Source organism: the organism of the source record quoted next, unplaced genomic scaffold, assembly GCF_019419815.1.
Source record: "Pyrus x bretschneideri cultivar Hongxiangsu unplaced genomic scaffold, Pyrus_bretschneideri_v1 Contig76, whole genome shotgun sequence".
Lineage (NCBI taxonomy): Eukaryota > Viridiplantae > Streptophyta > Magnoliopsida > Rosales > Rosaceae > Pyrus > Pyrus x bretschneideri.
In genome coordinates, this window is record NW_025999816.1 from 1369392 (window position 1) to 1397263 (window position 27872).

Consider the following 27872-nt stretch of genomic DNA (forward strand, 5'->3'; position numbering starts at 1 on the left):
TCTTGTCATAAAAAGGAAAAATATAAAATGACATCCTCTATATTCACAAAAAATCGACTGTAAATGAAGCACGAAGGCACATTCGAATTCAGTATTCTTAGAGTGTGACTGCTACAAACCATACATTTTGGTCCTAACCAAGAGTGGTTAAATAGACAAACAACAACCAAACGTTATCCCACTAAGTGAAATCGGCCGAGACTGGGCTACACAGAAAGAAAAGAAAATCCTTAAAAATCAACAACACACAAAAAACCTGTCTTCTTTAAACATTGCGAGTATTGCTCCTTTTACAGCTTTCGACACACATATCTCATCCTCAGGCGTTTCGGTTTTTGAGCTTGATAACCGGGTTAAAATATGCCGTCAATAATCTTCAAATGATACCGTAATTGCAACCAACCATTATGTTATGCAGCACGCCACACCATGCTCCAGCGAAACTAGCATAACCATCGTAAACGCCACCACCAGGATTCATGTTTACTGTTGTGCCTCAACGATAGGGAGGATGCAGCCTGCAACTACCACCGCACCCAGCACCTTCACAATTTTTGGCCATTTTAGAGCCTAGTGAGGTTTATGGACGACTGTCGTAAAGGGTCTGCAAGACTTCCTCTGTTGCTAGCAAGGTCCAACAACTACTAGAGTGTCGAGAACCATGAAACATGGACATGCTACTATGGTTGCTCCCATTTCAGATATATTGCCGTTTCCCCACATTGCACTGGTCCAAGGACTCGTATATGGGCAACTAGGCCAAGGTACACCTAGTTTATTTAAACAGACAAAAGTGAGACAGTTTATACGATCACAAAAGAAGTAACATAAATAACAACTTCCAGCAAAACAGTATAACAAAAGAAAACAACCAAGATGCAGAACAAACTTATTTATCATGACCAGGACTTCTGAAAAATAATGATTGCCAATCGAAATTTGAACATTTGATACATTTGCAAACCTTCATAATCAAATATATTACCAATTTCATATTCTATTTATGAAAAAAAAAAAGAATAATCTGTCCCTAATTATAATTAAAATAAAAATAAGTATTAACCCAAGTTGTTTACCAGCCCCAACCCTTGATGTTTTCTTCCAATAGAAGCCTAAAGCATATAATTTCGACCACTTCAGCCCAAAATAAACGACCAAACAATACCAAAATTCTGGAGTGAACTGCATCTGTTCCACAATTGCAGCAACCAGTTTCTTCAAGATCAGCCCCCATTATCCCTATTAATTCAATTTTTTAAACATCTGCAAACTCCAATGTTGTTATTCTACAACAGGAAGTCTTTAAACCACAACACAAGTTTCTAAGATCTAAAAGGCAGTCTTGTCAACCTGTCCATCAGTATGAGGAAAAGAGGCTAAGGAACTTCCAGAATAAAAGGACAATAGTGATTAACTGTAGATGTTATGACAGATTTACAAAACATCCAAGTTCCAATGCTTCTTCACAAGATGGACTTTGCTCTGAAACTAAACGCTCCTGGATTTTTTCAAGCTAGGAATAAAAGTTTTGAATATTAAAATTGTGACAGCGGGGAAGTTGCCTGGGTGGGGAACATGGATTTTTAATGGTGCACTTTCAAGATTGTTGGGAAGTGGTCAGGACATTTTGTTGAGGATTTTCCAGGGATTCTTCATTGATGGAATACCAATAAATGCATTATTCTTCATCAATGGCCTGTTTAGATTATCTGTTACCTGGTTGGCTCGGAAATGTTTCTGCAGATGGTGGAGGTTGTAAATCACTGGCTGCCCGAGCTATGGGAGGATATCAGAGAGGTTCGGACTTCTATATGGAGGCCTAACTAGAGGGATTCATGTCTTTGTTTCTACAAAAGTTAATGGTTGATGTCCTAAGTATGGGTTGTTCGTGAGAGAGGAAAATAGGAACTTAATTGAGGGCGTGGCTATGGGAAGATAGCATATACAAGTATTTTACCCATACTCCATTATTCCGCTAAAGGTTGGTAACTTCATATTTTTTGATGAATACAAACATGTTAGTACTCATCTAAACAAAATAAGATAGAGTTGACCAGGAATCCAATTCAAAAGTAATAGATATATAATAATTTCTTCCCAGAACAAAATCCAACCCCTAATAAAACCAATTCCAACATATCTAGGGTTCTTCAGCCTTCCAATCTAAAAGAATAGGAGAAAGGCCTTGAACTTGTTACTTTATAAACATCAAGAGCCTACAGCAAGGACCAGAATCTGACCTCATCCAAAAGCTCATCAACCACCGCACCACTGCAATCTTAAAACCATTTTGTATTTCATCCAAATAACTCAGAAAGCTAACGCCAGTACACCCCATAAAACATTGACCTTTTGCCCCAACTATTGGGTAGCAACTGTTTATCGAGAAATATTGTTATGTTACTTCTGTATAGTTAGTGGATGGTAGACTTACTATTCATTTGGTGAACTACTCGTCCACTCCTGAACAATGATGTTGTACTTTGCTTACTTTATTTTGATAAGGCTTATGGTAAAAAGGTAAATAAAGTAAAACTTGTTAACACTTGCATCCTAATGATCCTGGATGTAACAAGAAAATTGTATCTAATTTAAACGCTTTTGCATGTGTTACTCAAGCTATTTTCACTTATTTTCTTATTTTCTTATTCTGTGAAAAACTTGCATGCTTTGTTTCTCTTGCTTTTCATACCCTCAAGCTAATTCCACTTTCATCAAAAGATACATGTAAAATTCCAGATAAATGCACAAAATTTGTTTCATTGTCACCATTTTAAGAATTAAGAAATTACCTGAAATGCTTCACCTTCTCCCTTTGTTCATTTTCAGTAGCTTTATGGTCTCTATAGTACGGGGAAAAAATGCTTCAGGCCGAACACAAAAAGGCTGGAAAACAGAAAACAATGCTTGCATATCCGTTTCGAAGTGTTTGATCCTATTATCAAAAGGTTGAATACCACATCCGATACCACTGTAAGATACGAAATGGTCAAGTCCCTCAGAAACACTTCTCCACAGATCTAAGAAGTCTTTGGGATTAAGACGCATTCTCAAAAGCATGAGATGACTTCTCAAAACATCTAACGGTTCAACGAAATCAACTGATATAGTTATATCCATGGCTGCTGATACTTCCACTGGAGTCAAGCCTTCTAGTTGTTGGTCATAATGTTTCACCTTTTGCACATATTCCCATGAAAGAGTTTCAAACTGACGAAGGAGAACAGAAATGATCTCCAACAACCAGTTAGTTGCAAGCTCTGACAAGCTTTTTATTTCTTCTCTGAAGAAACTGATCTCGGTACTGTCATCTTTCTCCCGGTCACTAGTATCATTTTCAGCAACTTTCATCTCCAATAAGTTCACATCATCACTCCACTGTCGAAGTTTGGATTCGACATATTTGGCAGCATTAACTGATCCAGATAGTCTAACTAAGGCATCATCATCAAGATTGTCAGGATAAATTTCAGTTTCCTTGCACCGTAGAAGCAAAACTTTAAAAAAGTACCAGAGGAATCTGACGGCAGTTGACCTAACAAATTGTATACGTGCTAAAGTGGAAGGCATAGTTTGGCATTTTTCAACCATTTCCCAGGCGATTCTAAGGGCAGATTCTGCAATTAACGGAGCTCTGTAGTCTTCTCTAGTTGAAAGAAGAAACTGCTCAAATTCCGTATCCAATTGCAAGGCATCTTGATGTTTTTCATCAACTAACCAAGCTCGTTCAGATTTCAAATCTGTTTTGAATTTCCTACAGGCATTTTTAAACTCTATCTTTCCCCAAATCTTCAGCCAATCCGGCCTTTTACAAAACACCATCAACGCTGAAATGCTTCCAGAAAGACTCTCCACCCTTTCTGACTCTGTCAGAAACAGAGTGATGTCTGAACTTACAAGTGACTGCATTTGTTTATCAAATAAAACTATAAGGTCGACCAGATGAAGCCATAATTCTATAACTTCAGATTTCATTTGTTTGTCCTTGTATCTTTCTGCAAGATCTGTAAAAATTCTTTTTGCCAAAAATTCAGAGAGCAGTTGTACCATGGCAAGAACCCAAGCTTCTTTAGCACTACAGTTTACCAATCTTGCTTTATCAATCAGCGGCTGCAACACATCATCAACTCCTGCAATAAAACCCCTTGTAGTTTTGTGTGCAAGAGCAAATATAAGTTCAGGCTGGTCAATCCACTTGGAAAAGTGGTATTCCAACCGTGAGGCAATAGGAGATACCAATTCATCAATAGCCCAAAGCTGTATCATGCACACCTCTTGTCCTAAGAGATTGAGCTGTCGTTTTTCACGCCTTGTTTGTAGATGCTGTAAAGCACAGAGAGCTAAAAAGCTATTCGAATAACTCTTTCTTTTTTCCCCCTGCATTAAAACTAATGGGTTTGGGAGACCTGAGATTTTCTCACTTTCTATTTGTGATGTTGAAAGTTTTGGCGGCCATCCCAGAGAAGCAAGAAGAGATCTGTGATCAGCAAAAACTTGTGGACGAAGAATAGCCAAAGTTTTATCCACCCTCCCATCAACAGATGTCAAAAGATGATGCCACTGTGGTCGAAGTTTCATAACATCAACCAACACTTCCAAATCATTCAATGCTTTTATGGCTTGAAGCAACTTTTCGTGCTTGGTTCCAGCATCCTGCATTCATAAGATACGGTATGATCAACTGACCCCTGTCAATTAATCTACCATTCAACTCTGCATTTAAAAAAAATAAAAAAAAAGAACAAGAAATGAAAAAATTGTTTCAGTCGATACAGATGAATTTGAAAGCATTCCAGAGAACATTTTTCCACCACGGAAATTCACAAAACAGAAAACTGCATCTTCTAGATCTCCAACCCGAGCTTCTAACTGTAGAGTAGTCTCTGAAATATTAAGAGGGTAGTTTAGCTTGAGACTTCTACATCACTGAAAGCAATATCAAGAATGAAATGCATGTCACATCCAGCAGTGAAATATAAGACGTTTGGATATCAAGAGAAAATAAATTATAAATTATAAATATAAAAAAAAATATTAAAAAAGATACAAAAGAGAAAATGGAAAATGTGATATGAAAATACTGCAGCAGCATTACAATTTCGGATTTGGGAGCTCACTAAAACAAGCATTTTGAAGAAAACACACATTCAATAACAATTTCAGCCTTGTAACAAATGAGATATGGGATTTACTCGATAACTTTTCCACCATAAAACACATCAATGTATTCGAGTTACAAAAATCAATCTAACAAGGTTTGTAAATATTTTGTAATTCAAAGATGTGTCGGATGTACCTAGATATTTGGAGTAATGTGTATAAAGCAAATGCTAGCAATATATAATATGGTACCTAATGCATAACGTGGTAACATGGTAAACTGCTTTCGAGTAATAACATCTTCTGCACAATGTAGATATCAAAGACTACAGTATTATAAAACAATCACACAGTTTACTGCTTCACTTTTTGCAATAGAAAAGTGAAAAGTTTTTGTGGTTAGGTTACCGGATAAATTTGGCAGGGACATCTTATGCATTATATGTCTTACATGTAATCTATGAATGCTAAGGATTTTGAGCCCAAAAAGTAGTAAATATTACAGCGAAACTCGTAAAAATAAGGGCAGGTTTGAAGGGAGTTACATGGATGAGCTACACATTTGCAGCCACCTTGTGCAATTAACATAAGAATCATATGTATTATGTGGTACATTTGGCTTTATAAATCTACTATACTGTCTTTTTGGCATCGCTTTGTCAAAGTGTACTTAACAAAACTACATAGTTTAAAAGAACAGAACATGAATGTGAGGAATTCAGAATCGACAGCTTTTAAACAATGGTTGAGTTAATTCAATAAAGTGGCACTGAGTTATGGAGAACTGCAAGGCTTCAATGGCGAATCGTATACACTAAATTACACAAATATCTGAAATTGAAGAATGCATTACAAAATGGTCACTCCCTAACTCACCAAGATAACTGCGAATGGTCTCAATTCGCAACACTTCCCTAGCAAGCTGAGGCAGTTCCGTACACAAAACTCGCTGCAGCTTCTTCAAGGCACTCCCACCTGCAATGCTCCCAAAAGAGGAGATGAGTTAAATGACCCAAATTTCGAAAACCCAGATGGAGATAAAAGAATGCACGTACACTGGGAAGTGAGGAGGCTGAGATTCTGAAGACTGATGTGAAGATTGTGGAGGGCGGTTTTCGCCGATGACGAGAGGCGAATCCAGGACACGGTGCGTTGGGTGAGAGCTGTTTGGAGCGCTTGGAGATGAGAATTCAAATCAGAGTATTGAGAGCGAAGCGCTGCCAAAAGAGGAGGAGCTTTGTGAAGAACATCTTCCTGGGCTGGGAAATGGTGGTTCAAAAACCTCAATTGGTCAGAGGAGATGTCGATGGGTTTGGGCAGAGAGAGAGTGGAGGAAGGAGTAGCTTCCATCTGAGATTGGGAATCGAATCGGCCGATCGGGAAGATGGAAAGGTCGCGTTTGGTTCTGGTTCTGGTTCTGGTTCTGGTTAAGGTTCGGCAGGTTGCAGAGATAGAAGAAAGAAAGGGAGAGGGAAGAGCGAGAGGGGGAACAACTTCGCCCGCCGTGGATGTTTGGACCGGCGGGAGGAGAGTTGTACGCTGGGGTTTTGGAACAATGAAACTAGTACAGTATTATGACGGAGCTTTTGCAGAAAGTGCTTTTGAAACTTAAAAATGCATCTGTAATCTGCATAATATATTGTATCTTTACTTGTACAAAACATGCATCTGTATTATGGTACATGATATATGAGGATGATTGGTATGTTATACTGGCTAAATAGTACTTTACATATTCATATTATTTATGTGACTTACAAGAAGACTCGTGGGAGGTATATGTTCAGTACTTATACATTTAACTACGAGCTGATAGTTAAGCGATAAAGCACGGATTACAAGGCTTCATTCAAACTAAAAATTAAAAGTTTTGTGTTCGAAACTCACTACTGATGTGAAAGCTAGACTTCTAACCAAGTAAGACTGAAATGTTTATGTGAGTCTTTCTGATCCTCGAAAAAGATAGATAACTGTAACTTACCACCATTTATTCCCTTTTTAAGAAAAAAAGTATACATGCACTTGTATGTGCATAGTATGAGACGCACGAGTTTAGTTTGACAAGTTATATGATGTGATTTTGGGTAAAATGTAAGTTACTTATAACTTGTTTGATTGTGCTTTTAAAATATCTAAAAACATTTTTTATACCAATTTAACAAAAGCCTTTTTTTTTTTTCATGCAAGCAGCTCCCTGTGGTATTGGTAGGGGTGGGCACGGTGCGGTTCGGTGCGGTTCCACCCCTAAATTGAAACCGAAACCGAAATATATTAACGGTTCGATTCGGTGCGGTTCCACTTAAATTTATTACTAGAACATTACGGTTCGGTCTACACCGGTTCCGATTCGGTTCTTGCCGGTTTACGGTTCCTAATAATAAATTATTTGAACACCAAATCATTATGCATTCAAATACATCTTCTAAAACTGATTACATAAAGTTACATACAACACATCTTTTTTAATGCAAATGTCTTTGTTAGTGGCACCAAGTCAACAAAAAGAGACAACTAAAATACATATGTACTGGTCAATCAGTCAACAAACAAAAAAATGATGAAGCAAATTGCAGGTTTTCAGACTTCAGAGAGCAAGCAAGAAGCAGCAGCTCCTGTACACAATTTTTCAACCTATTATACTATGACATGTGTGTATATATAATTTATTTATTTATTATTAATAAAACGGTTCGGTTCGGTTCGGCCGGTTCTTGGTCATTCGAAACCGGAACCGGAACCAGTTTGAACGGTTCGGTTCGGTTTTTCACTCAAAGTTGACTTTTCCGATCAACACGGTTTTTTTCGATTTTTTTTCTTACGGTTCGATGCGGTTTTACGGTTTGACGGTTTTTATGCCCATCCCTAGGTATTGGAAATGAGTGTTGTCTTTTATTCGAACACTGTCGGCTCTGTAATCTGACATTTGACAAAAAAAAAAAAGAAAAAAAGCAAGCGAAAGCCCATTTTAATCCGACAGCGTGTTTCCTCCTCCGCATTGCAGCCGCTCCACTGCTCCTCCTTCCTCAGCTGTAAGTCCTTCTTCATCGATAAGCCCATTTCTCTCTTCTTCTTCTTGTTCAAGTCTTCTACTTATTCCAGTCTAATTTCTTCTGATTACTGTTTCTAAATTCTGATTTACGGATTTAGGAATTAGGATTCTTTTAATTGGATGTCTAATCTAGGGATTTAGGGAATATTGAATTGATGTCCAATTTCTGATTTTAGTTTAGTTGAATTTTGGGATTGGATTGGAGCTCCAGCCATTGGTCTTTGAATTTTAGTTGATTTTGTATAATTGTATTGTTGTTAGCTTATCATTTTGTTGGGAAATTCCATAAAAACAAATTAGACTATGCTCAAATTTAGTGAGGAACTTATGACTTCGGAAAATTGGCTTAAAAGTTCAGACCAATCCAGTTTCAAATCCTGGGTTCGGACTTGGTGCTCATCATTTGCGATTTTCGCTAATTAATATATTATTGGACACGGCTTCTTTTCTTGTTGATTCTATTGCTGCTGCGGATTGAGTTTTTGAGCTTATATGTTGCCATGGATGACAGGTAGAAAATGCCAAAGGTAAAGACTAACCGAGTCAAATACCCAGAAGGATGGGAACTGATTGAGCCTACTCTTCGCGAGCTACAAGCTAAGATGAGAGAAGGTTTAATTTTTTCCGTGTTTTTATTACATTGTTCCTTGAACTTTTAAAAATCGATGCGTATAAGAATTCAAAAGTACACTGATGAATGTTTCCTTTATCTTTTGGACAGCGGAGAATGATACTCATGATGGTAAGAGAAAATGTGAGACCTTGTGGCCTATTTTCAAAATTGCACATCAAAAGAGCCGCTATATTTTTGACCTTTACCATCGAAGAAAGGAAATATCCAAGGAACTATATGAGTTCTGCCTGGACCAAGGCTACGCTGACCGCAATCTAATTGCAAAATGGAAAAAGGTTTGTCTCAGATCTCTTCTACCCTTATTTGCTATTAGTTGGCATTTTATTTCCTTTGTCTGGTTTATATGTGTATGAAGTTGACTGCATGGTATATCGAACTTGGAAATAAGTTGCCTAGTTTTGAATTGGAAGCGGAGAGCCTTGTTGGCTTGGGGTCGCCCTTTTAATCATGAAACACCTGTAAATAAAGTTGAAAGAACATAAGCATGAATATTTATTATCAGAAAATTGGAGTAAACTTAGCATTGCTAGAAAATTAGCGAATTCAGGGGGAAATACATAGACATAGGACATGGGTAGTATGACATGGATATGCCCACCATGAAGGTCAAGTTATATGTATTGGAATACATAGACATAGGACATGGGTAGTCTGACATGGATATGCTGACGATGAAGGTAAAGTAATATGTATTGGATTTTGCATTGTCAGCTGCATTAGTAAGTTTAAAACGAAGTTCTGTACTTTAATTAGGATACCAAAAATGTTAAGGAAAATATAGCAAACTCATGTACATTGCGTCCTTTTATCCACATCTAATATTTATGAATTAATATATTAGTACAAGTCAACTGTGATGACAAATCATGACATAAGGCTTGTGTCTGAATTGCAGCCTGGATACGAACGCCTCTGTTGTTTAAGATGCATGCAGCCTCGGGATCATAACTTTGCCACCACGTGTGTTTGCCGAGTGCCCAAGCATCTGAGGGAGGAGAAGGTTATAGAGTGTGTGCATTGTGGCTGTAGGGGCTGTGCCAGTGGAGATTGATTAGTGGTATGTCGTTCAAATTGTAATACTAGTGAGGATGTTGAACCGCATTATCCTTGGTACCGTGGATTGTTTGGAATTTGTAACTTTCAGCTGATCTTAATTAATCTGGGCCGTCCCTTTGTAAATGGTATTAGTAGTATGTGTTTCTTTGATCTGAACAACAGTTAGTTGTGTTTTCGACTAACTGCATCTTGAAAGCTGAAAGACTTTGGAGTTTTAGTGAAACTTTGTATCGATGAATGATTCTAATTCGTATTGCACTAGCAGCATGTCATTTTCTTTCCTTTAATCTTCGTGAGCAGTGTGTTTCACTCTCTTTATCCTAGTGCGAATTTCTCACCCTGTAATTTAGAAGAATTTATCATAATTATCTTATAGTTTGGCCAAAAAAGAAAATCCGTGAGTTAAACAATTAGTATTATTGTCTAGTGATATTTTGTTTTATTTGTAAATGAGAGGTATCATTTTCGACTCACATGGGTGACAATAACCTACAATATTTATGTTTAGTTTGATACTTAGTTATGTCAGACCTATTGTGTAACTTACCACAACCGTCCTCCCGTTAAATAATGTTAAGGACCTCGATCAAAATATTTAAACAAACAAGATTTCAATTTAACAATTAGGTTGATTAGAGACCGGAACCAAAATGACCTAAAAATTAATCCTCCTACTTCTTAAGCCTTCAAATTGATTAGCAAAAACAAAATTAAATTGGCTTGTGTTTGAAGCCTATGATTTTTATAGTCCTATAAAAATTTCCCACTTGGTGGATATTAAATTTCTGAATCGACCATTACCAATTTACCATATTATATAAAGTCCACGAGTCAGATGGTGCCTCCCCAACACTAATACAACGCCCTCCCAACGGCTACCCTTTTTAAATAAACATAATCAAGCAAGTCCCTTTCTTGCTGCCATCATTGCTTAGCTGTTTCTACCCTAAGCAAATTGGTGTGAAGAAAGCCGAACACAAACCTCGGGTACAGGAATAAACGCTCTACAGGCCTCTTGCATATCTTACCGAGATTACATTGAACTTAATAAGGTTTGATTCATTTTTTAATCTGCCTGCGTTTGACAGACCGTTGAAGAATTGAAGTAATTTTCTGCTGCAAGAATGAAAGTTTCATGACAAAGACGAGACAATGTTTGGTGTAGGGAATCTTTAGATAGCCCGAAATCAACGATACCGCAGTTTTTGTTTATAATAATCTTGTTTTGATGACCGCAGACCAGCATATGCTTGTAAAATGGTTCAAAGGAAAACTAAATACGCGTAACACTGACATATGAAACTATAATCTTGGTACTTAAGACCTCTTCTTTGTCATATACTGGTTGGTTTTAATGTTTGAAGTCTTGCCCAGATGGTGGTAGTGTTGATCAGTTCAGACTTGAGACTGCAGAGACAGAAACAGTTGCTGTGTCAACTTGGTTCAAAGTCGTCTCGCGTAAGTAGCTGGTTTAAGAGGGATCAGAAGAGCATCATCTGCTTGAGTACATAGTTCGATTATAGCTCGCTCACAGGTATATATAAGAGTTGACCCTTTTCGGACGGCTTCTAATTTTTTGTTTGTGGGAAGTGTTTTTTAGTATGGTCAATGAAGGGATTAAGGGAAGCTCAGTGAATGATTCTATTGTGAAACCAGAAAGCAGTCGGCAGAAGTTGATAAACGCATTGGCGATTCCAAGAAGTGAGGGGCAGGAGATGGAAGGAAGAAGGTTTTCGGACTTCTATAGGAATACAAGTGAGGAGTTGAGCCTGAGATCTTATATGGAGAGCCCAGTTGCAATGCCTCTACCAACCATGGAGATGCTTGGTTTTAAGAATTTGTCTCAAAACTTTCGTACTGATAGCGAGGAACTCTTCAAAAGCTGGCTCACAAATGGAGAGGCAAGCAGCAGTGTTATCCTTATCCTACATACTCATTTACTTGTTTTTCTGTTTGAAAGTTTGATCATTCGTTGAATGTCCAATAGAACATCTATCTAGGTTTGAGTCAGTTAATTGTTTCACATAAGATACACAAAATCCATTAGAAGCTGGATGATATATGGACTTGTGGGTTCGGTGCTCTGTCCCTTTCCTGATCGTCTTTTTTTGTTTGATTGACATGTAACTTTTTCCAGACCAATTGCCATAATTCGTCAAGCATTGCACATCGTACCCGATCACGGATGTAAGTAGTCTGCAGTTCGAGCAACCCTTAAATGGAAATCATGTGCTACGCCTTAAAAACGTTGTTATTTTCCAGACTGCATAGTGTTTTTTAACCTTCAGACTTCCGATCTTTGATCTTCTTTGCTTTCTTGTTATAAGCTCATAATTGCTTTGTGCATCACAGGATTTCTACTGAAATAGCTAGCTCGCCGGGTCAGCAACATGTCGGTATACTTCAAAAGAAAAGAAGCAACGATTGTTTGTATCCACCAATTAATACAATGCCTGATGAAATCTCGGGTGACAACAATCAAAGTTCAATCAGGTGGCTACTGCTCCCTTCTAATAAGCAGCCTTGTAGCATATACAAATTTCTTCACACGGTGACGATAACAATTTTCTAAGATAGTTACATTGATTTAATTTGGTCTCAATTTTTTCAGGCATGGTGTTGAACGAGGAATACAAGCTAGCGAGTTATACTTGGCCAAGGCATGTTAATATTGATTCCTGTCAGGATTCATTTCAAGGAAGCTTCATCTTGTATGTATCTGATATTTTCCTATCAATGCAGGCCTGGTTTCACAGTTCTCAACCAATGACAAGAAGCCGATCCTCTGAATTGCGGTAATTTTTATACACTTGTTTAAAGATAATAACCGCAGAATTGCTGTTAAACTGTCCTGGGGATGCAGTCCTTAATGTAGTTCATCTATTTTTTTTCTTATTTACTTCTACGGAGGGCACATGTCATCATCTCATTTCATTCAATGAGTATATATTAAAATACAGGAGGAGGTATGTCGCTATGCAAAACGCTCAAATGCCAGCAGGTCTGGAAGTCATGCAGACTGCTTCGGGGAATAGCAATCTAGCAAATCAGGATTTTGCGTTTTCAAATGGTTTCAATGACCCTTCTATTTGTGAGGTCAGCAACCAATTGGCGACCTTCATTTCTCCATCCAATTCATCATCGTCCACTTTCAACACCCCACTAATGAGTGAGATGGATAAGGTTTCATCTGTGGTGAGCATGCTAAAGGGTACCTTGGAGCGCAAAAAGCTTAGCAATCAGATCGAGAAACAAAGTGTGGATGATGATAGATCCAATGGACGTTTCTCTGTTCAGGAAGTTAGTTTCAACACCGGTTTTGATCAAGGGGAAAGGGATCAACTTCATGATATGGCAGCTGGAACATTTCAGGAAATATCCACTATCCAAGTTAATGGTCATAGAATTACACAAAACGTTGAAGGTTCACTGGATATTCAGATGGAAGGTTTTGTAAATATCACAAACCCAAATCCCATAAGCAGGACTTCCCAAGAACGTTCCCAAAGTGAATCATCTGCTGCTGCACCAGTAGTTTCATCTGGTTTTGATGCATGTGACGGTCCCAGCAATTCAGGTCAAACCCTGAGCATTTGTGAAAGTTCAATCAAACGAGCTGAAAGCTCTAGATCCAAAGGTGATCCTTTTTAAGTCACTGTTCCCTTTTTATGAAAATTGTATTGCAGACTCATATCGGTGACCGTTTAGCTTTTAGAAGCCTTTGAGTTATCTTATGCAAGTTCTGTTGACAGAGAACCAACATACAAAATAAATCGATTAGCCCGAGATACACACTTACCATCATGATACATCTTAAAATTGTGAAAGAACTATGATCGGAATTATCTTTTTGTTTCCATTTACCAGAGTAAGTGAAAATTTGTACAAAATTAAAAGACTATCAGCACAAAATGTAACTGTATGCCTGTGCAGATGTTTCAGATGCACACCTTTCTTTCTCCGCTTGTGATTAAAAATGTTTATGAAGACATATTAGCACTACTAATAAAAAGTTAATTCTGGTAAGCGTCTGTCAGCGTTTCATGTAACTAAATTATATATCTTGTCGTGGAACTACAGATGTCAGAGAACGGATAATTGGAAATTTGAAAGATGATCAAAAGGTATACTCTACTCTTGGACATTGAGTACAGCATGTTATTATGAAAACATCTAAAACATTTATCAAGTTTCATTTTTCTTTGTTCTTTAACTTGGCATATTTCACAGAGTGGGAAACGTTTAGACCGCTACGGATCAGTGACATCAGCTGTTTCAGGTATCCAATTATGACTAAAACTTCATCATAGTGAGTTAAGGATTTGGTGTCAATGTTACCTCTATGAATAAATTAAACCAGAATGTTCTTGGTTCTTAAAGCATACTTATGAATTGAACTTTATGAGATTTTAGAATGGAATGTACTCTAGTTGATGGGACAAGAAAAACCAAACTCTTTACTTATGATGTGCAACACATATAACGGAAGGTTCTTATGTTCGAGGTGAACTAGGAAGCCTTTGGACTTGCCTGACATTTTTTTCCCCTCATGGTATTCTCTCTAACCAAAACAAAATGTTATGCAGTGGACAAGGAGGATGCAACAAAAAAACGCAGGGTGGAGAGGTCACGGAAGTAAGTACAGCAATACCTACAACGGGGGATAGTATTGTTTTCCCCCCAAAAAAACTTCTCTTCTTAGAACTTTAGATTTTCTTTTCTTTATTTATATATTCTTGTTAACAAATGGGAGCAGATTTAGTTAATTGGCTATCCGTTGAATCTTGATTCCAGTTTTTTTTTTTCAAATTTGGATGCTCATATATGAGTTAAGGATAAATGGGTTGATTTTAAGCACACGGGTTCACATAAGATACGATAGCAGAAAAAACACGCGCATACTTATCTCACATACTGTCTGACATCAAATTGATCGCATTGAAGAGTGAACTTTTCGTATTGAAGATTGTAACTTTTGTTAGGAATTCTAGGAGGAGAAGTTGAGGAGGATTTTATGTTAAAATCAGTGAGCAGGTTCAAGTGATGCCAGAACATATCTTTGAAGGCAACATGAAGCAATAGAAATTATCTAGAAAGTGCTACTTGTGTTTTAGAGATGAGAAGGTTATATTTACGTTAAGTTTTTGTCGATGAAGAATGGCGGAGGCAAAGGGAAGGAACTCAACTCCAGTAATTCCATCTGATATGCAATCTGTCTTGAAGCGGTGCGAAAATCTTGAAAAGGAAGTGCGATCACTCAAACTGAACTTGTCCTTCATGAATAGGTAACGAAACAGATTAGCTTTCATTTCCTCAGAATTTTCTACTTTGATGTTTCCGCGTACGAAGCAACTTTTTTATTCTTTCACTCAAGTCACATTATGCATACAACCGTTGAATATCCGTATCTAAGATGGAATGGTGCAGTTGTTTGCTAAATGACATGAACTTTCTAGTTGTATTAATCAAGATTTTTATGGTTCAGAAACTTGCTGTGCGTTAGAGCTGCTAACTAACTTCTGTTAATAGGTTTCGTTCGTCCGAAACTTAGTTAAGTCTCTCGGTTAAGTGCTAGAGCTAGTAAATTGTCGAGCAAAGTCTTTGGAAAGTATTGCCAGTTAGATCAAATCAACTGACAGGGTCTTTTTGGGAGCACGAAAGCTTTTGGTTTGACTGCTAGAAACACGCCTTCGTGTTCTATCTGAAACTTTATTGATTATCTAAGTGTTACCTTGTTTCAGGAAGGATTCTGAGCAGACTACGCAGATAGAGGAGCTGCAGAAGCAAAATGAAGATCTAATGGATGAAAAAGAACGGCTCGTGGAGGAGATAGAGAGAGTCCTTTCAGAAACTGGCAAAGTTTGAAACTCATCAACTTCTGGTTTGCAGTTAACTTCAGGATCTTGAGAATTTATACAGGTTCAATAAGGAAGACAAAGCAAGCAGACAAATGTCAATGCTTGATGCACAGTAAATTTATATATATAACTAAGCTACTTAGACGTTCCTCCCGACTCTCACAAAGCAGGGAGTTTTGCTAGGTTAGGGTTGCCCTTTTTATATAACTAAGGTCAGGTAAAACGGTAAAGCTTTTTCGTAACTTTGGAAATTCTAGAGTAAGGAAGACCAAGCTGCTTGTGTTTCAATTTTTCTGTCGCATTAGGTGCGAAGGTCAATTTGAAATGTATACTGCATGAAATAATTTGGGCAACGGCAAATGGAGGTTACTTCGTCTTATACAATGATATTCTGGTAAGGCAAGCTGGCTTTAGGCCAAGCCACAATGACCTAATTACAACTAAGTATCGAATTTAATATAAATGTTAAATCATTCTTGTCATTTATGTGAGTTGAAACTGAGAATCATCACGTGTAGTACACAAGCTTTTAATAACTTAGAATCCTTCTAGTTCTTCGTGGTGTTTGTCTAATTGGGTGCTTGAGTTGATTTCATCGAAGCCACTTTTAAACCATAAAAAGTTAACGAAGAAACTTAAATTAAACTCTATAATCCTATATTAGTAAGTTAAATTAGTGAAAATCTGGTGTAATATATGAAATTTCTCAAGAAATGCATGCAAGACTTACCACTTGATTTGGTTTTCTGAAAAAAAAAAAAAAAAAAAAATTGAAAAGAGGGAACACCAAACACCAAGGGGTAAAATAGAGAACTAGTGGATTGCAAGTAGGAAATTGCCTTGGTGGATATGATCTTCCTCTTCAAAGTTAAAACTACTCCGTCCGGATTTCAAACAATTTAATTTAAGTGTAGATTATCCTATTATTTGCAAGGAAACAAAACAATAAGTTAGTAATTGCTTTAAAAAAAGAGAGAAAATTAGACATTTTGCATACAGAAAAGACACTTGGTGTGCAAATATAGAGAGAGAGAGAGAGGTGGCAATTAATGGTGCGCATGGAGTGACCTTTGGCTATTAAAAAGTGTGATTAGTTTTTAAAATTTAAAAAAAGTATGAAAAAATGATTGTGGAACAATTTCTCTTAATAAATGCATATTTTATCTTAATATTATATAATTACTGTTTTGTCCTCCTTATGTAAATATTATGTATCAAAAGTGAGGGTAAAATAGGAAAATAGGGATATGATTGTCATTTTATCAAAAGATACGAAATTACTATTTTACCCTCCTTATGTAAGTATTGTGTATCAAAAGTGATGGCAAAATAGGAAAAAAAAGGGCTAGTGCATATTTTATCTTAATAGTACATAATTACTGTTTTGTCATTCTTATGTAAATATTGAATATAAAAAGTGAGGGTAAAATAGAAAAAATAGGAATATGATTGTCATTTTATCAAAAGATACAAAATTACTATTTTACCTTCCTTATGTAAGCATTGTGAGGGCAAAATTGGAAAAAAAAAGTGACAAAAAGTTGACAAGAAGGGTTCTCTTAGTAATAGTATAGATAAACTTAATCTCATAATATCGTTTTTTTTTTTTTTGTTAACTTAATTTGATCTCTACCGTCAGGAATTGATTTTCAAAACTCCTTAGTTGCTTTGTCTTCAAATTTTCGGCATTTCTCTCAAGAACCTAAGTTGCTTCAAGGTGAGTCCCTAAATCTATTCCTACCATACTCATTTTCTTTGGATCTCTAGATTTATTCCTTTTAGACTTATTTTCTTTGTTGTCCGATAAGTTCATATTATACCATATATTTTATCCTATTCTTAGTTATAATTTATTGGTTATTTTGGTAGAACTTTGATACTTTGTTATTTATTTTCAATGTAGGACATTTGACTTCATCTGGAGCAAAAAGTGATCAAACGGATGAATTTTGGAGTGATTCTAATTGGAGGATGCTCGTCAGTCTTTCAAGATGATTGTATCAAATTTCCACATTTTTCTACCAAGCTGTTTGACCGTGGTGGTGAAAAGAAGGCCCAGCGCGCAACTTTCCCAGATTGACATTTCTAGACATTTTGGGTATTTTTGAGGTCAAGATGACATATTTTGAGGAAGACTCCTTCTGAGGATTTGTTGGGGACGTCTCAAGCTTTAATAAGAGACCTTTTGGGATGAAATCGAAGTTGATTTGGTGGGTCAAACGTCTGATTTTCTAAGAAGTCCAAATTTCAGTTCAAATAGAAAACCTTTTATTTCCTAATTATCTTATTCTATTATGTTTCTTAGTTTTTAGAAGACCTTTTCTAGTAAGAATTTTATTTTGTAGTAGTATAAATAAGGCTATTTAGCCATTAGGAAAGGGAATGCATCAATTTGGAGAACTTAGTTAGGCTTTGACGATTTGTATTTCAAGGTGTTTTCTATTCTTTTTCTATTTCAATCAAATTCCTTTTGTTTTATGGTTGTTAGTAACTAATTTTCATTTGGTAGGGTGATGCCTTGAGCCTTAGTATGAATATGTAATTTTTATTTAATTACTTATGATATTATGCATGCATACTTTGAATTATTAATCACTGTGTTTAAACTGTCTTTGTGTCTTAATGATTCGTGACCATTATGATGCTTAGATAAGTAATCGGATGCATTCGGTTGGAATACCACCAGGGGATTGAGTATTGCTTCTTGTGATTGATAGTTGTAATTTCACCTAGGGTGAATACCTTAGGGGTTGCATGGTTTTTCAAAGGGTTTTCACAAAACGTAATAAGTCATGCAAGTTTATATTTGTTCTGAATACCATAGACGGATTACATGTTTGATATACGTTCTAACTTAAATAGCACGAGTAGAATATGCATTAGGAAAACCTAACCTTCAAAGTTGCACATGTAATTCATAAGTAATTGGTAAATCTACATAAGATTGTTAAGGTGATGATGGAATCCTAGTGTCCATTTATCATTATTTTCTAAGATTGTTCCCTTTCAAATTGGTTTTCTTTAATTGTTTTAATTTAAAATTCGTTTTTAATATTCTAGGTCATAAAATCAACATTTTCGAAACTTTGTTTTAAATAGTTAACTAAGAATTAGTTTAAATACAAATTATTCAATCAATCCCTGTGGAAACAACCTTGCTTGAGCCGTTTATACTACAACTACCTTGTTCTCTTGCAAGTATTTTTAAGTATTTTTATCCCTACTTTTGCAGGTGGTAAAAGTCTTATCATTGTCCACTAACATTAAGTTTTGCATGTCCAAATCTATCGGTGATATTTAGAAATGTAATTTAATCGAACTCTGTAAGAATAGAAAATCTGACATGTGCATATCCTACAAGAAATAGGTTTGGAAAACAAATTACTTGGTATTCAGCATGTAAACTTTTCGTGTGTAAGAGTAAGATCATGCACTTGGATCTTTTTTATTTCATCGATTTTGTTAATATCCTCATTTTCTTTGAAAAAAAATAAAGAAGGGGAAGGATCTTCTTCGGGAGGATCCCTCTTGTTCTTGTTTATTCCACCTTGTTTTGGAAGTTGTCTTTAATTCTACATAGGTTTCTTCCTCACTTTCTCATCTTTCTTTCGTTCATGAGGTTTCTTTCAGTTTATAGTAACAATGGGTGACAACATTGGGCTTAAATATCAAACACAACTGAAAATTTCATTCGTAGGTTTTTCCAAAAGGTAATCAAAGGATAATAATTATTTCATAGCACATTAGGATATTGGATGTTCTTAGTAATAGTGGGTAACGATATTGTGTAAATACAAGAAATAACTAAAAGAATATTAAAGATTTCAATCATAGATTTTCCGAATTGATCATTACATGATAAGAACTTTTTAGATTTGTTCAAATTAAGGAAATGGTAATAACTGATTAAAATAGAGGTAATTACAAAATTTGCATGCATCAAGCACACTAGTACGAATATAAAGAGGGCGAGAAGTGGCAATTTATGGTGCCATTAAACTGACCTTTGGTAATTTGTGAAGATTTGAGATGCATGACACTATGTATTCAAACAACGAATTTTTAGGTTTATTTATTTATTTATTCTGAATCTAGTCTTATATAATAGTTAAATACTGAACCGATTTTGAATTTTGATTAATCGTTGTAAAGACGAACTTTTGACAAATGCTTAAATAAAAATTGAATGTTTAGCTTTGCCTTAAGTTACTAATTCGTACTAGAGCTCTACTGGCTTATTGAAGGTTCGATGCCTCCGAATATTTTCCAAAAGATAATTTCATAATTATCTATTTGCTTTTATAAAAAAAAATGTTAAATTTTTTTTTCAGTTTTAATTTTTTAAATTAATTTGAAGGATGGTCTGTTTGAGTGTCGAATAATTTTAGGGTTTTGATAAATTCAGACACTACAATTTACCCCTTTTCCTCGTTGTTGTGCTTCAGTAGCTGAAGAGAGAAAAAGGGACATGGCGAGCGAAAATGTTCACGCAGCTGCAAGGTCCGGTAATCTTCCTTCACTGCAGTCAATTCTCGCCTCCAACCCTCTCGCCGTCAATTCCAGAGACAAGCACTCCAGAACTCCGTATCCTTCTCCCTCTCTCTCTCTCTCTCTCTCTCTCTCTCTCTCTCTCTCTACACACACTTCACTGCCTGTAAGAATGAATATATGAATGAATTTGCTTCAATTTTTGAACGCCATGATGCTATGAATCGCATAAACCGAGCGCAGTGGCGTTGTAGGGTAATGAATGGCCGAATCCTTTGCATCGATTATCCGAAAAAGATGTATTTAGTCGCCGCATTGTTCATATGGATGTAAAGATTTGTTCTTCAAATGTGTTCTTAGTTACTCGACTTGCTTTACTTTCCGGGCAACTTAGAAAGTGGCTGGCTCGGGTTTTTGTGTTGAGTACTTATTCATCGTTAAATTTCCTAGTTTCCTGAAATCTTTTCGTTCTAAGTTTCTTGCCTTGTTCAAGTTTAATCTTCGTATCGTAGTGTCCAGTGTCCACAATGTAGAATTCAAATTATGTTTCCTTGACAAGTGGTTTTGATCAAAGACTACATTTAGCGGCATGGTCTGGCCAAACGGAGGTGGTGAATTTTCTCTGTAGCCACAAGGCGGATGTTGGTGCTGCTGCTATGGACGATATGGGTGCTATACACTTTGCTGCCCAAAAGGGACATTTAGAGGTCGTTCGCACTCTGCTTTCATCTGGGGCTTCTATAAAAGCTTCCACTCGCAAGGGCTTCACTCCGCTCCACTATGCTGTTCAAGGGTCTCATGTCGAGCTTATCAAGTATCTGGTAAAGAAAGGTGCCAATCTGAGTGCGAAGACAAAAGCTGGGAAGACCCCTCTTGATCTTGCTAACAGCGATGATGTCCGCTCTTGTTTAGAAGAGTGTGAAAGGTCATCCAAGACAGAAGATATGGATGGTAAACAGAAAGATAAAGAATCTGATCCAAAGACATCTGTGCAGGAAGAAGTGAAACCGGAAGGTGAAGCTGCAACTTCTGGGAACAATAAACAGGCCGAGGATGAAAGTCTGAAGCGGAAGGGAGACAAAAATGACGCTGAGGAAGCCGTAGGGGAACGTAAAAAGGCCAAAGTTGCACTGAATCATCTTCTAACTGCCGATGACATGCAAGACGAGGAGGAATGAAGCTGCTAGAAGAGACTAATGTGGTAGAACGACCTTAATCAAGCAGCTAACTGCTGTAGCCTAAGCAACATGTAGCTCTTTGTACTATGTTTATAGGGTATCATCGGTTAAAGACTTGTTAGAAAGTGTTCTTTTTGTTTCTCCGTCTTTCCAAATAAAAACTTGTGTTTCAAAGTCGTTCTCTGTTGCCTTTTACTTTCGTTGTTGGGCAATGGCTCGAATTGGTTTACGCTAGGCTAATACAGAGTTTACTCAATCATGTATGCCTTCATGGTTGCAAAAGCTCTGTATGTCGAAGGTTGCATTTGGCAACTGTTTTCTTCTCTGCAGATAGCTTACTGTCTGACTGCGCACTTGTTTTTGCCACCCTCAAAAATTGCTAGTGTGCAACTGAGACACTCTGTGCCTAGCAATGGACATGAGAGACCATGGATTCAGCGTATCATTTTTCTGTCTAATGTCGAGGAGGCCATCACAAGCTCTAAGTAAACTAACTTCATGGGTAAGGATCGTCTATGCTATGACTTTCTCTTACTCGTAACCAGTTACCTTCATGGAAACGCACTCACAACCCTCGAAAAAGGACTCTCTTATTGGCGTGGAAATCAAAACAAATCCAATGCAAGTAGGAAATTAAGATCTTAAATTAGAGGGCAAGAAGGAAATTAAGATCTTGATATATTAGGCTTTAATTTTGTGAACTAATTAATTATTTAGGGCTTAACTCAATAGACACATTTGGCACAAAGCTAAGCACTGGTCTAAATTATTTACTAGCGTTAACATTCAGCCACTCATGTACAACCCAATGAATTTGTGTTTGATCATGTAACCACAAATATGCTTTGAAATGCAGTTTTCTGTTTAGTAATGAAACCGCAACAAGCTATTGTTTCAAATCGCTTTTGATCCAATCAGTCGTTCTTGTTCAAGATCCGTCGGAGTCTTGATTGCTTTCGTCACCACTATACATGCCTGAAAACACAAACCAACAACGTAAAAAACCTGCATATGAAGGTACGAGGGCTCTCAAGGTATCATAATTCATATAAATACTTTTGCACGTTATATTGAAATAGAAACTGAATTCGATTCCCCCTCCCCAAATCGCTTGTCACCGTCTAGTTTGGAGACGCGCAAGTATTGTCATACTTCTTACTCGAACTTACCCAAACATAGTTCGAGACACGCAAGTATTGTCATAATTCTTACTCAAACTTAGGTGGAGATATGCAAGTAATGTCATATTTCTCACTCAAATTTGGAGATATGCATTCTGCAGCTGTTTATTAAGTGTTACATTTGCTTATTAGGTCGACATTTACGAGTCTGAAGATTAATTGATCCAACAATGTTCCACCAAAATAGATGAATTAGCACAAGCATCTGAACTCCTTTGAATACATTAAAGATGTCTCCCTTGTTCTAGCAATTTATTAATATCCCATCACGAGCATCCATCCGAAACTCTACGACTGACAACCTACTTTCCCTCCTTTTTTTCTTTCTCAAATCTAGTACAGCTTGTAATGATGTAAATCTATGTATAGCATATGCGGTAAAGCAAAACAGCATAATCAGACGCTTAAAAACACATAAAACTGAATTATCCCACCAGCAGTAAACAGTTTTAAAAAGTAGAACACTCACCTAAGGTTTTCAGTGATAATATTGCAAGGACAATTGATTGCTAATTTGTTTGAATGCCATAACGTCTGCGAAGAGCATCAATTTGTTTCTCAAAGGACTGCGAAAGCTCAGCGATTGATGTTTTGCAAGCTGAAAAGTATGAAATACAACCCAGAGAAAAAGTACTCAGAATGAATAACAGTAGTTTATACATTGTTGGCTCAAGTTAGATTGTTAGTTCAATCTTCTTTCTCTTCTCCGCAGTTATACAATATCTTGTTTTTGATCAATGATTTGCTTCTTAGAACAAAGGCAACTAGGCAAACAAGAAAACTCAAAAGGGACAGAGCCTAAAACCCCACCTGAACAAGCTCCACCGTAGGGCTGAGAACTAATTAAAAAGGAGCAGCAAAGAGAACAAAAAAACAGAAGCTAAACAGAAAACAAAACAGCTAACTGAAGAACCTAAGTTAGCACACTAAATAGTTAGCCATTATCACCCCAATAGTTTTAATGGCAATGTGAAACTTACGAGATAAGGAAATGTTATCCAACCTGTATCACTTCGAACATGAGATTAAAAACGATTTCCACATATGGACACAATAATCACTCGTCAAAGCCTCAAAATGAACGACATCTCTTAAATGTTTTGATGAGAATGTAACATAGAATGTTGGTTGGTAGAGATGATTGATTCCAGACTCCATCAGTACGACATTATTACCAAGACATAACTTACAAAAAATCCACATATTTTAAGCATGTCAGAGAGGTTTTAAACTGAAGACATACCACGAGAAGCGGTGGTCTGTGCATCTGCCATGAACTCTGCATACGAAGCCTGATACAAAAGCAGTAGGATGCACTTGATGAATAAGCACTACAAACATACAATCAGAAGTAAGTAAACGAAACAAAGAAAGACTAGATTCCCGACTTTCAGTAATCCTTTGGGTCATCTTCTTGTATTCCTTATCTGCTTCATCCAACACTTGTTGGCATGCCTGGTTCTGGATCTGACGGTACAAAGAGACGTATAATTAGGCGAAAAAATCGTGCCCTAGACTGAATTCCAATGCTCCTCTTCCCTAACTATTACTACCACTGAGTACTAGCTCATCATACAGCAGACAAAACCTTATATTAAATAGACATAAAGTTTTAATTATAAATAAGAATTAATTAGATTTAAATTTATTTTGCTTTAGCAGACCTTATAACAGTAATGAGGTTTAACAATGATATGAAAGTGAGATTAAATCAACATAATGTTATTATTTGGCGAAAATTCAAATTTCTGTTCTCTCAGGTATTTTCTTAGCAACCAAACAGACACTAATCCACCAACTCCGAGACTAAATAATGCAAAAGTACGACAACAGAGAATCAATATGAGAGAGAGAGAGACCTTGAATCGCTTGTGGAGGCGAGATTGAGAGGAATCAAAATCCTTGAGGATCTCAGAGTGGGATCTGTCGACGTGGAGCTTGAGATCTCGGAGACGAGAGGAGCCGAGGTGCTTGAGATCAGGAATCGAAGCTAAAGCGTTACTTTTGGGGGATTCCATGAGCGCCGCCGTAACAGAGGCTGAGGCTCCTCCTCCGGCAGCGTCGGCCGCCCTCTTGCGCCTGCTGCTGGTATTGAAAATTGGCGATTTCGGTGACGGTTGGTTTGCAGGGGAAGAAGCCACTGGAAATTGTAACCGCGTTTCCAGAAAGTTCGCGGTTAAGCATCTCCGGGTTCGACTTCCGCTTCCGCTTCCGCTGCTTTTCTTCATCTCTCCGGTCGCTTACTCGTCTTCTTTCAGTTTTTTCCTTTCTCAGCTCCGTGTTTTGAAAATTTTAAATTTTCTAAGAAAATGGAGTTGGCGCCTTGACAGGTGCCTATTTATATGTACGGGATTTTACACGCACATTTTGGGCTAACAATATACAGAAATAAAAAATAATAATTGTATCGACCTTCAATGAATTTTATCATTTTCTTTTGTTGGATATTATTTGCTAAATAAAAGGCAGTGAAGTTGCAAAATCTACACTAGAACATTACACTTGATGCAAACTAAAATGTACGGGTGAGATTTAACGAAACAGATATTATATATTCAATAATCTTCATTATTATTTCGGTGCATCACGGGTAATGTTGTATTTGGTATATCGTTTTAATAACGGTTAAGGTACTTGAAACACCATAATGATGTGTTTTGTGCGGATTTGGAGGGAACTCCATTTGTCCGTTCCTTACACCTAAGTTTGAATTTCTCGTACATTAGGAATAACGCTTTGTTAAAAAAAAAATGTGTTGCAAATTCAAGGAACCACGGAACGTTTCAATTGCATGATAGATTAAAAATTCAAGTTTATAATCTCTTGGGCAATTCTGAATTCAATGTAATTTCAAGATCTTTTAATCAAATGATGCATTAAAACATGAAATTTGAAATGATGGAATTATAAAACCAGAACGCAGAAGTTATAGGAGACTAGGAGCTGGTGAAATTTCTTATTTTTGTATGCCACCTCCAAGGAGGGACATGCAATAAACATCCCTCCCACAAGTCACAACATGCCATCCTACATTTCAAAGTTTCTGCAAATGTCCTCTCCGGATCTCTGTGTTCGAGCAATGCAATTGTATAGGGTAGCGAGCAGTCATCACTTCAACACCAACGTCCTGCAGTTGTGAGTATACAATGGCTTTGCATATATATTGAGGAGTGAGGACATACTAATGTCTTATGGCGCCAACACTTCCCTGATTAGCACCGTGAAGATCTGGGAGGTCGGCGCTGACGGAGAACTTGATCCACCTCTTTTTCTCAACGTAAGTGAGACATGGCTGCATCACAAGGCCGATCAAAATAGCGACAAGGCTCACAACTACGATCTTGAGTGTTGACAGAGCCAAAACTACACAAATTAGAGCAGTTGGAGGAATACACATAAGAATGGCTCCATCTGTTCGAATGGGTATCTTGTAAGGACGGGATGTAGCTGGGTACTTAATCCTTAATCGTATGAATGATATGAACTCCAAAATAATTCCAAAACAGTACAAGAAGTTTTCTGCGGCTACAATCTCTTGAAAGCTCAACCAAGATAGCGAAAGGACCCCAGAAGCTGAGAACAAAATGCCAATTACTTGGGTTCCATGACGAGAACGCTCACCAAAAAACTTAGGGAGCATCCCTCGTTCTGCCATCCCAAGAAGTTGGAAGGAGTCGCTGCTCATTTCAGCAACAAACATCCCCATGTTCGACACTGCTGCAGCCCCTTGGATCCACCATCTCAACCAAACTCCCCCAATTATTTTGGCAATGTCTGAGAAATATCCATCTGTCCACAACTCACGGTCGATTGGAACAGCCCCAGTACCCATTAAGGGTGGGAAGAGATATCCAAGAACAACTAATATCAAAGCGTAAAACAGAGCCTTTGGGAGAGTTTTCTTTGGGTTTTCTACCTCTCCGGCAAGTGTACTTATCGAGTCCCAATAGTTGAGATTCCAAAGGAGAGTGTTGAGATACAAATTCCAGTCCACATTGTGTAGATTTACAACTAGCCATCTCGAGGGCTTCACGTTGGAATCTGCAGGTCCACAATGTAAAGCTGCACTTCAAGAAACTACTCGTATCATTGAACAAAGTCTAACAACTAATGGAAAAGCAATAAGGGCGTTGTTTGGTGCAACCCAGGTTGGAATTTCACACTTTGCACCCACCATTTGTAAATCATGAGTCCAGTTCCCACCGGTGGGATATATTTTTTTTTTTTTTCACTTGTCACTTGCATATTGACCAAGTCTGTGTGCAGCTTGGCATTGATGGTGACTTCATGTATTTTCTGACGGATGCTGGTGTTATAGCGGTAAAAGTTACTTCTTTCTTAGTTTTGTCACTCCGTTTTCAGTTTAACAAATTATTGATGTTTATTTGCTTGACACTTTGCAGTTTCAATATAGAAATCCCGATAGAGTGAGTTGCAAAGGCGAGGGATAGAGATGAAAGAGAGGGAGAGGGAGAGGGAGAGTGAGAGAGATTGAGAGTTTTGTCCGAGAGACAAACAAATTTTTGGACGGTGGAAACGGTCCTGGTCGGGGACCCGTTTCCTTAGCAATTAGGACTCGCCCCACTCCGTCCCGTTCCAGATTTAAAAAAAATTGGACCCTCCCCTACCCGCAGGTCCATGCCCGTTTGCCCACCCCTAGTTGTGATTGTTGTTGGATATCATATAATATTATTACAATGTCTAGGGTTTGGGAATTGTTATAACTTTAGGGGAGGTTCTGCTGAAATTTTGGTATACTTTGCAGTGTTTGTCTGACTGTTTTTTTTTTTTTCAGCAAAGAAAAATACCCAGGGACCGTGTCGCAAGTTGAAGATGGCGAAGGTCACCCAAGTGACCAACGGACGTATCACGATCAGATACGATGGCTGACATCAGGCTGCACCAACGCTGGAGCAACATAGTGCATTGGCCCACGACATTGTTCACGTCGTTCAGACCTATTGCCCTATGCGATAGAAGTCTTGAAAGGCGATGCCAGATAAGGTGAGGATGAAGGTGCGCACTTATTTGTCGATAAGTATCCTGCTTTTTTATTGCTTTTTTTTTAATTTTATATATTTATATTACTTAATGTATGTAATTAATTTGTTACATTGCAAACGAATTACAATTTTGATGACATCAACAACAATATGTTGGTGTACGTCAATAGGCTCTTCACTGAACGATACAAGCAGTGGAAGAGAGACATGCACCAATATTTTCTGACATTTGATGATTCGCAGGTCGCTCTTGAGGAGGGTTGCCCGAAAGAGTTTGAGGATCGGGAAAAAATTGGGTGTGGCTCTGTAGTCATTTTCAGGAGCC

The 27872-nt window shown here is 37.3% G+C and overlaps 6 protein-coding genes across 6 annotated transcripts; 3 read left to right on the forward strand and 3 right to left on the reverse strand.

The window, feature by feature from the left end:
• Positions 1-21: 21 nt before the first annotated feature.
• Positions 22-6785, reverse strand: LOC103955567 (RINT1-like protein MAG2L). The gene is made up of 5 exons (XM_018649520.2): positions 6156-6785; positions 5977-6075; positions 4774-4883; positions 2793-4653; positions 22-770 (listed from the first exon to the last, which is right to left on the reverse strand). The coding sequence occupies exons 1-4, from the start codon at positions 6448-6450 to the stop codon at positions 2803-2805; spliced, it is 2355 nt and encodes a 784-aa protein (XP_018505036.1). The 5' UTR covers positions 6451-6785; the 3' UTR covers positions 22-770; positions 2793-2802.
• A 1188-nt stretch (positions 6786-7973) lies between these two features.
• LOC103955569 (protein BUD31 homolog 1) lies at positions 7974-10126 on the forward strand. The gene is made up of 4 exons (XM_009367475.3): positions 7974-8129; positions 8661-8761; positions 8871-9058; positions 9679-10126. The coding sequence occupies exons 2-4, from the start codon at positions 8668-8670 to the stop codon at positions 9832-9834; spliced, it is 438 nt and encodes a 145-aa protein (XP_009365750.1). The 5' UTR covers positions 7974-8129; positions 8661-8667; the 3' UTR covers positions 9835-10126.
• Positions 10127-11107: 981 nt separating this feature from the next.
• Positions 11108-16179, forward strand: LOC108867821 (protein CYCLOPS-like). The gene is made up of 11 exons (XM_048574960.1): positions 11108-11752; positions 11977-12026; positions 12192-12332; positions 12451-12499; positions 12582-12634; positions 12800-13476; positions 13920-13963; positions 14070-14118; positions 14426-14474; positions 14996-15124; positions 15581-16179. Exons 1-11 carry the CDS (start codon positions 11441-11443, stop codon positions 15702-15704), a joined length of 1677 nt encoding a protein of 558 aa, XP_048430917.1. The 5' UTR covers positions 11108-11440; the 3' UTR covers positions 15705-16179.
• Positions 16180-20040: 3861 nt separating this feature from the next.
• On the forward strand, positions 20041-21540 carry LOC103955570 (poly [ADP-ribose] polymerase tankyrase). The gene is made up of 2 exons (XM_009367476.3): positions 20041-20281; positions 20760-21540. Exons 1-2 carry the CDS (start codon positions 20166-20168, stop codon positions 21361-21363), a joined length of 720 nt encoding a protein of 239 aa, XP_009365751.1. The 5' UTR covers positions 20041-20165; the 3' UTR covers positions 21364-21540.
• A 1512-nt stretch (positions 21541-23052) lies between these two features.
• Positions 23053-24832, reverse strand: LOC103955575. The gene is made up of 4 exons (XM_009367481.3): positions 24404-24832; positions 23933-24011; positions 23788-23836; positions 23053-23142 (listed from the first exon to the last, which is right to left on the reverse strand). The coding sequence occupies exons 1-4, from the start codon at positions 24770-24772 to the stop codon at positions 23121-23123; spliced, it is 519 nt and encodes a 172-aa protein (XP_009365756.1). The 5' UTR covers positions 24773-24832; the 3' UTR covers positions 23053-23120.
• Positions 24833-25725: 893 nt separating this feature from the next.
• LOC103955601 (probable polyamine transporter At1g31830) lies at positions 25726-27471 on the reverse strand. Its single transcript, XM_009367502.3, has 3 exons — positions 27436-27471; positions 27251-27320; positions 25726-26576 (listed from the first exon to the last, which is right to left on the reverse strand). Exons 1-3 carry the CDS (start codon positions 27469-27471, stop codon positions 25726-25728), a joined length of 957 nt encoding a protein of 318 aa, XP_009365777.2.
• Between the last annotated feature and the right edge of the window lie 401 nt (positions 27472-27872).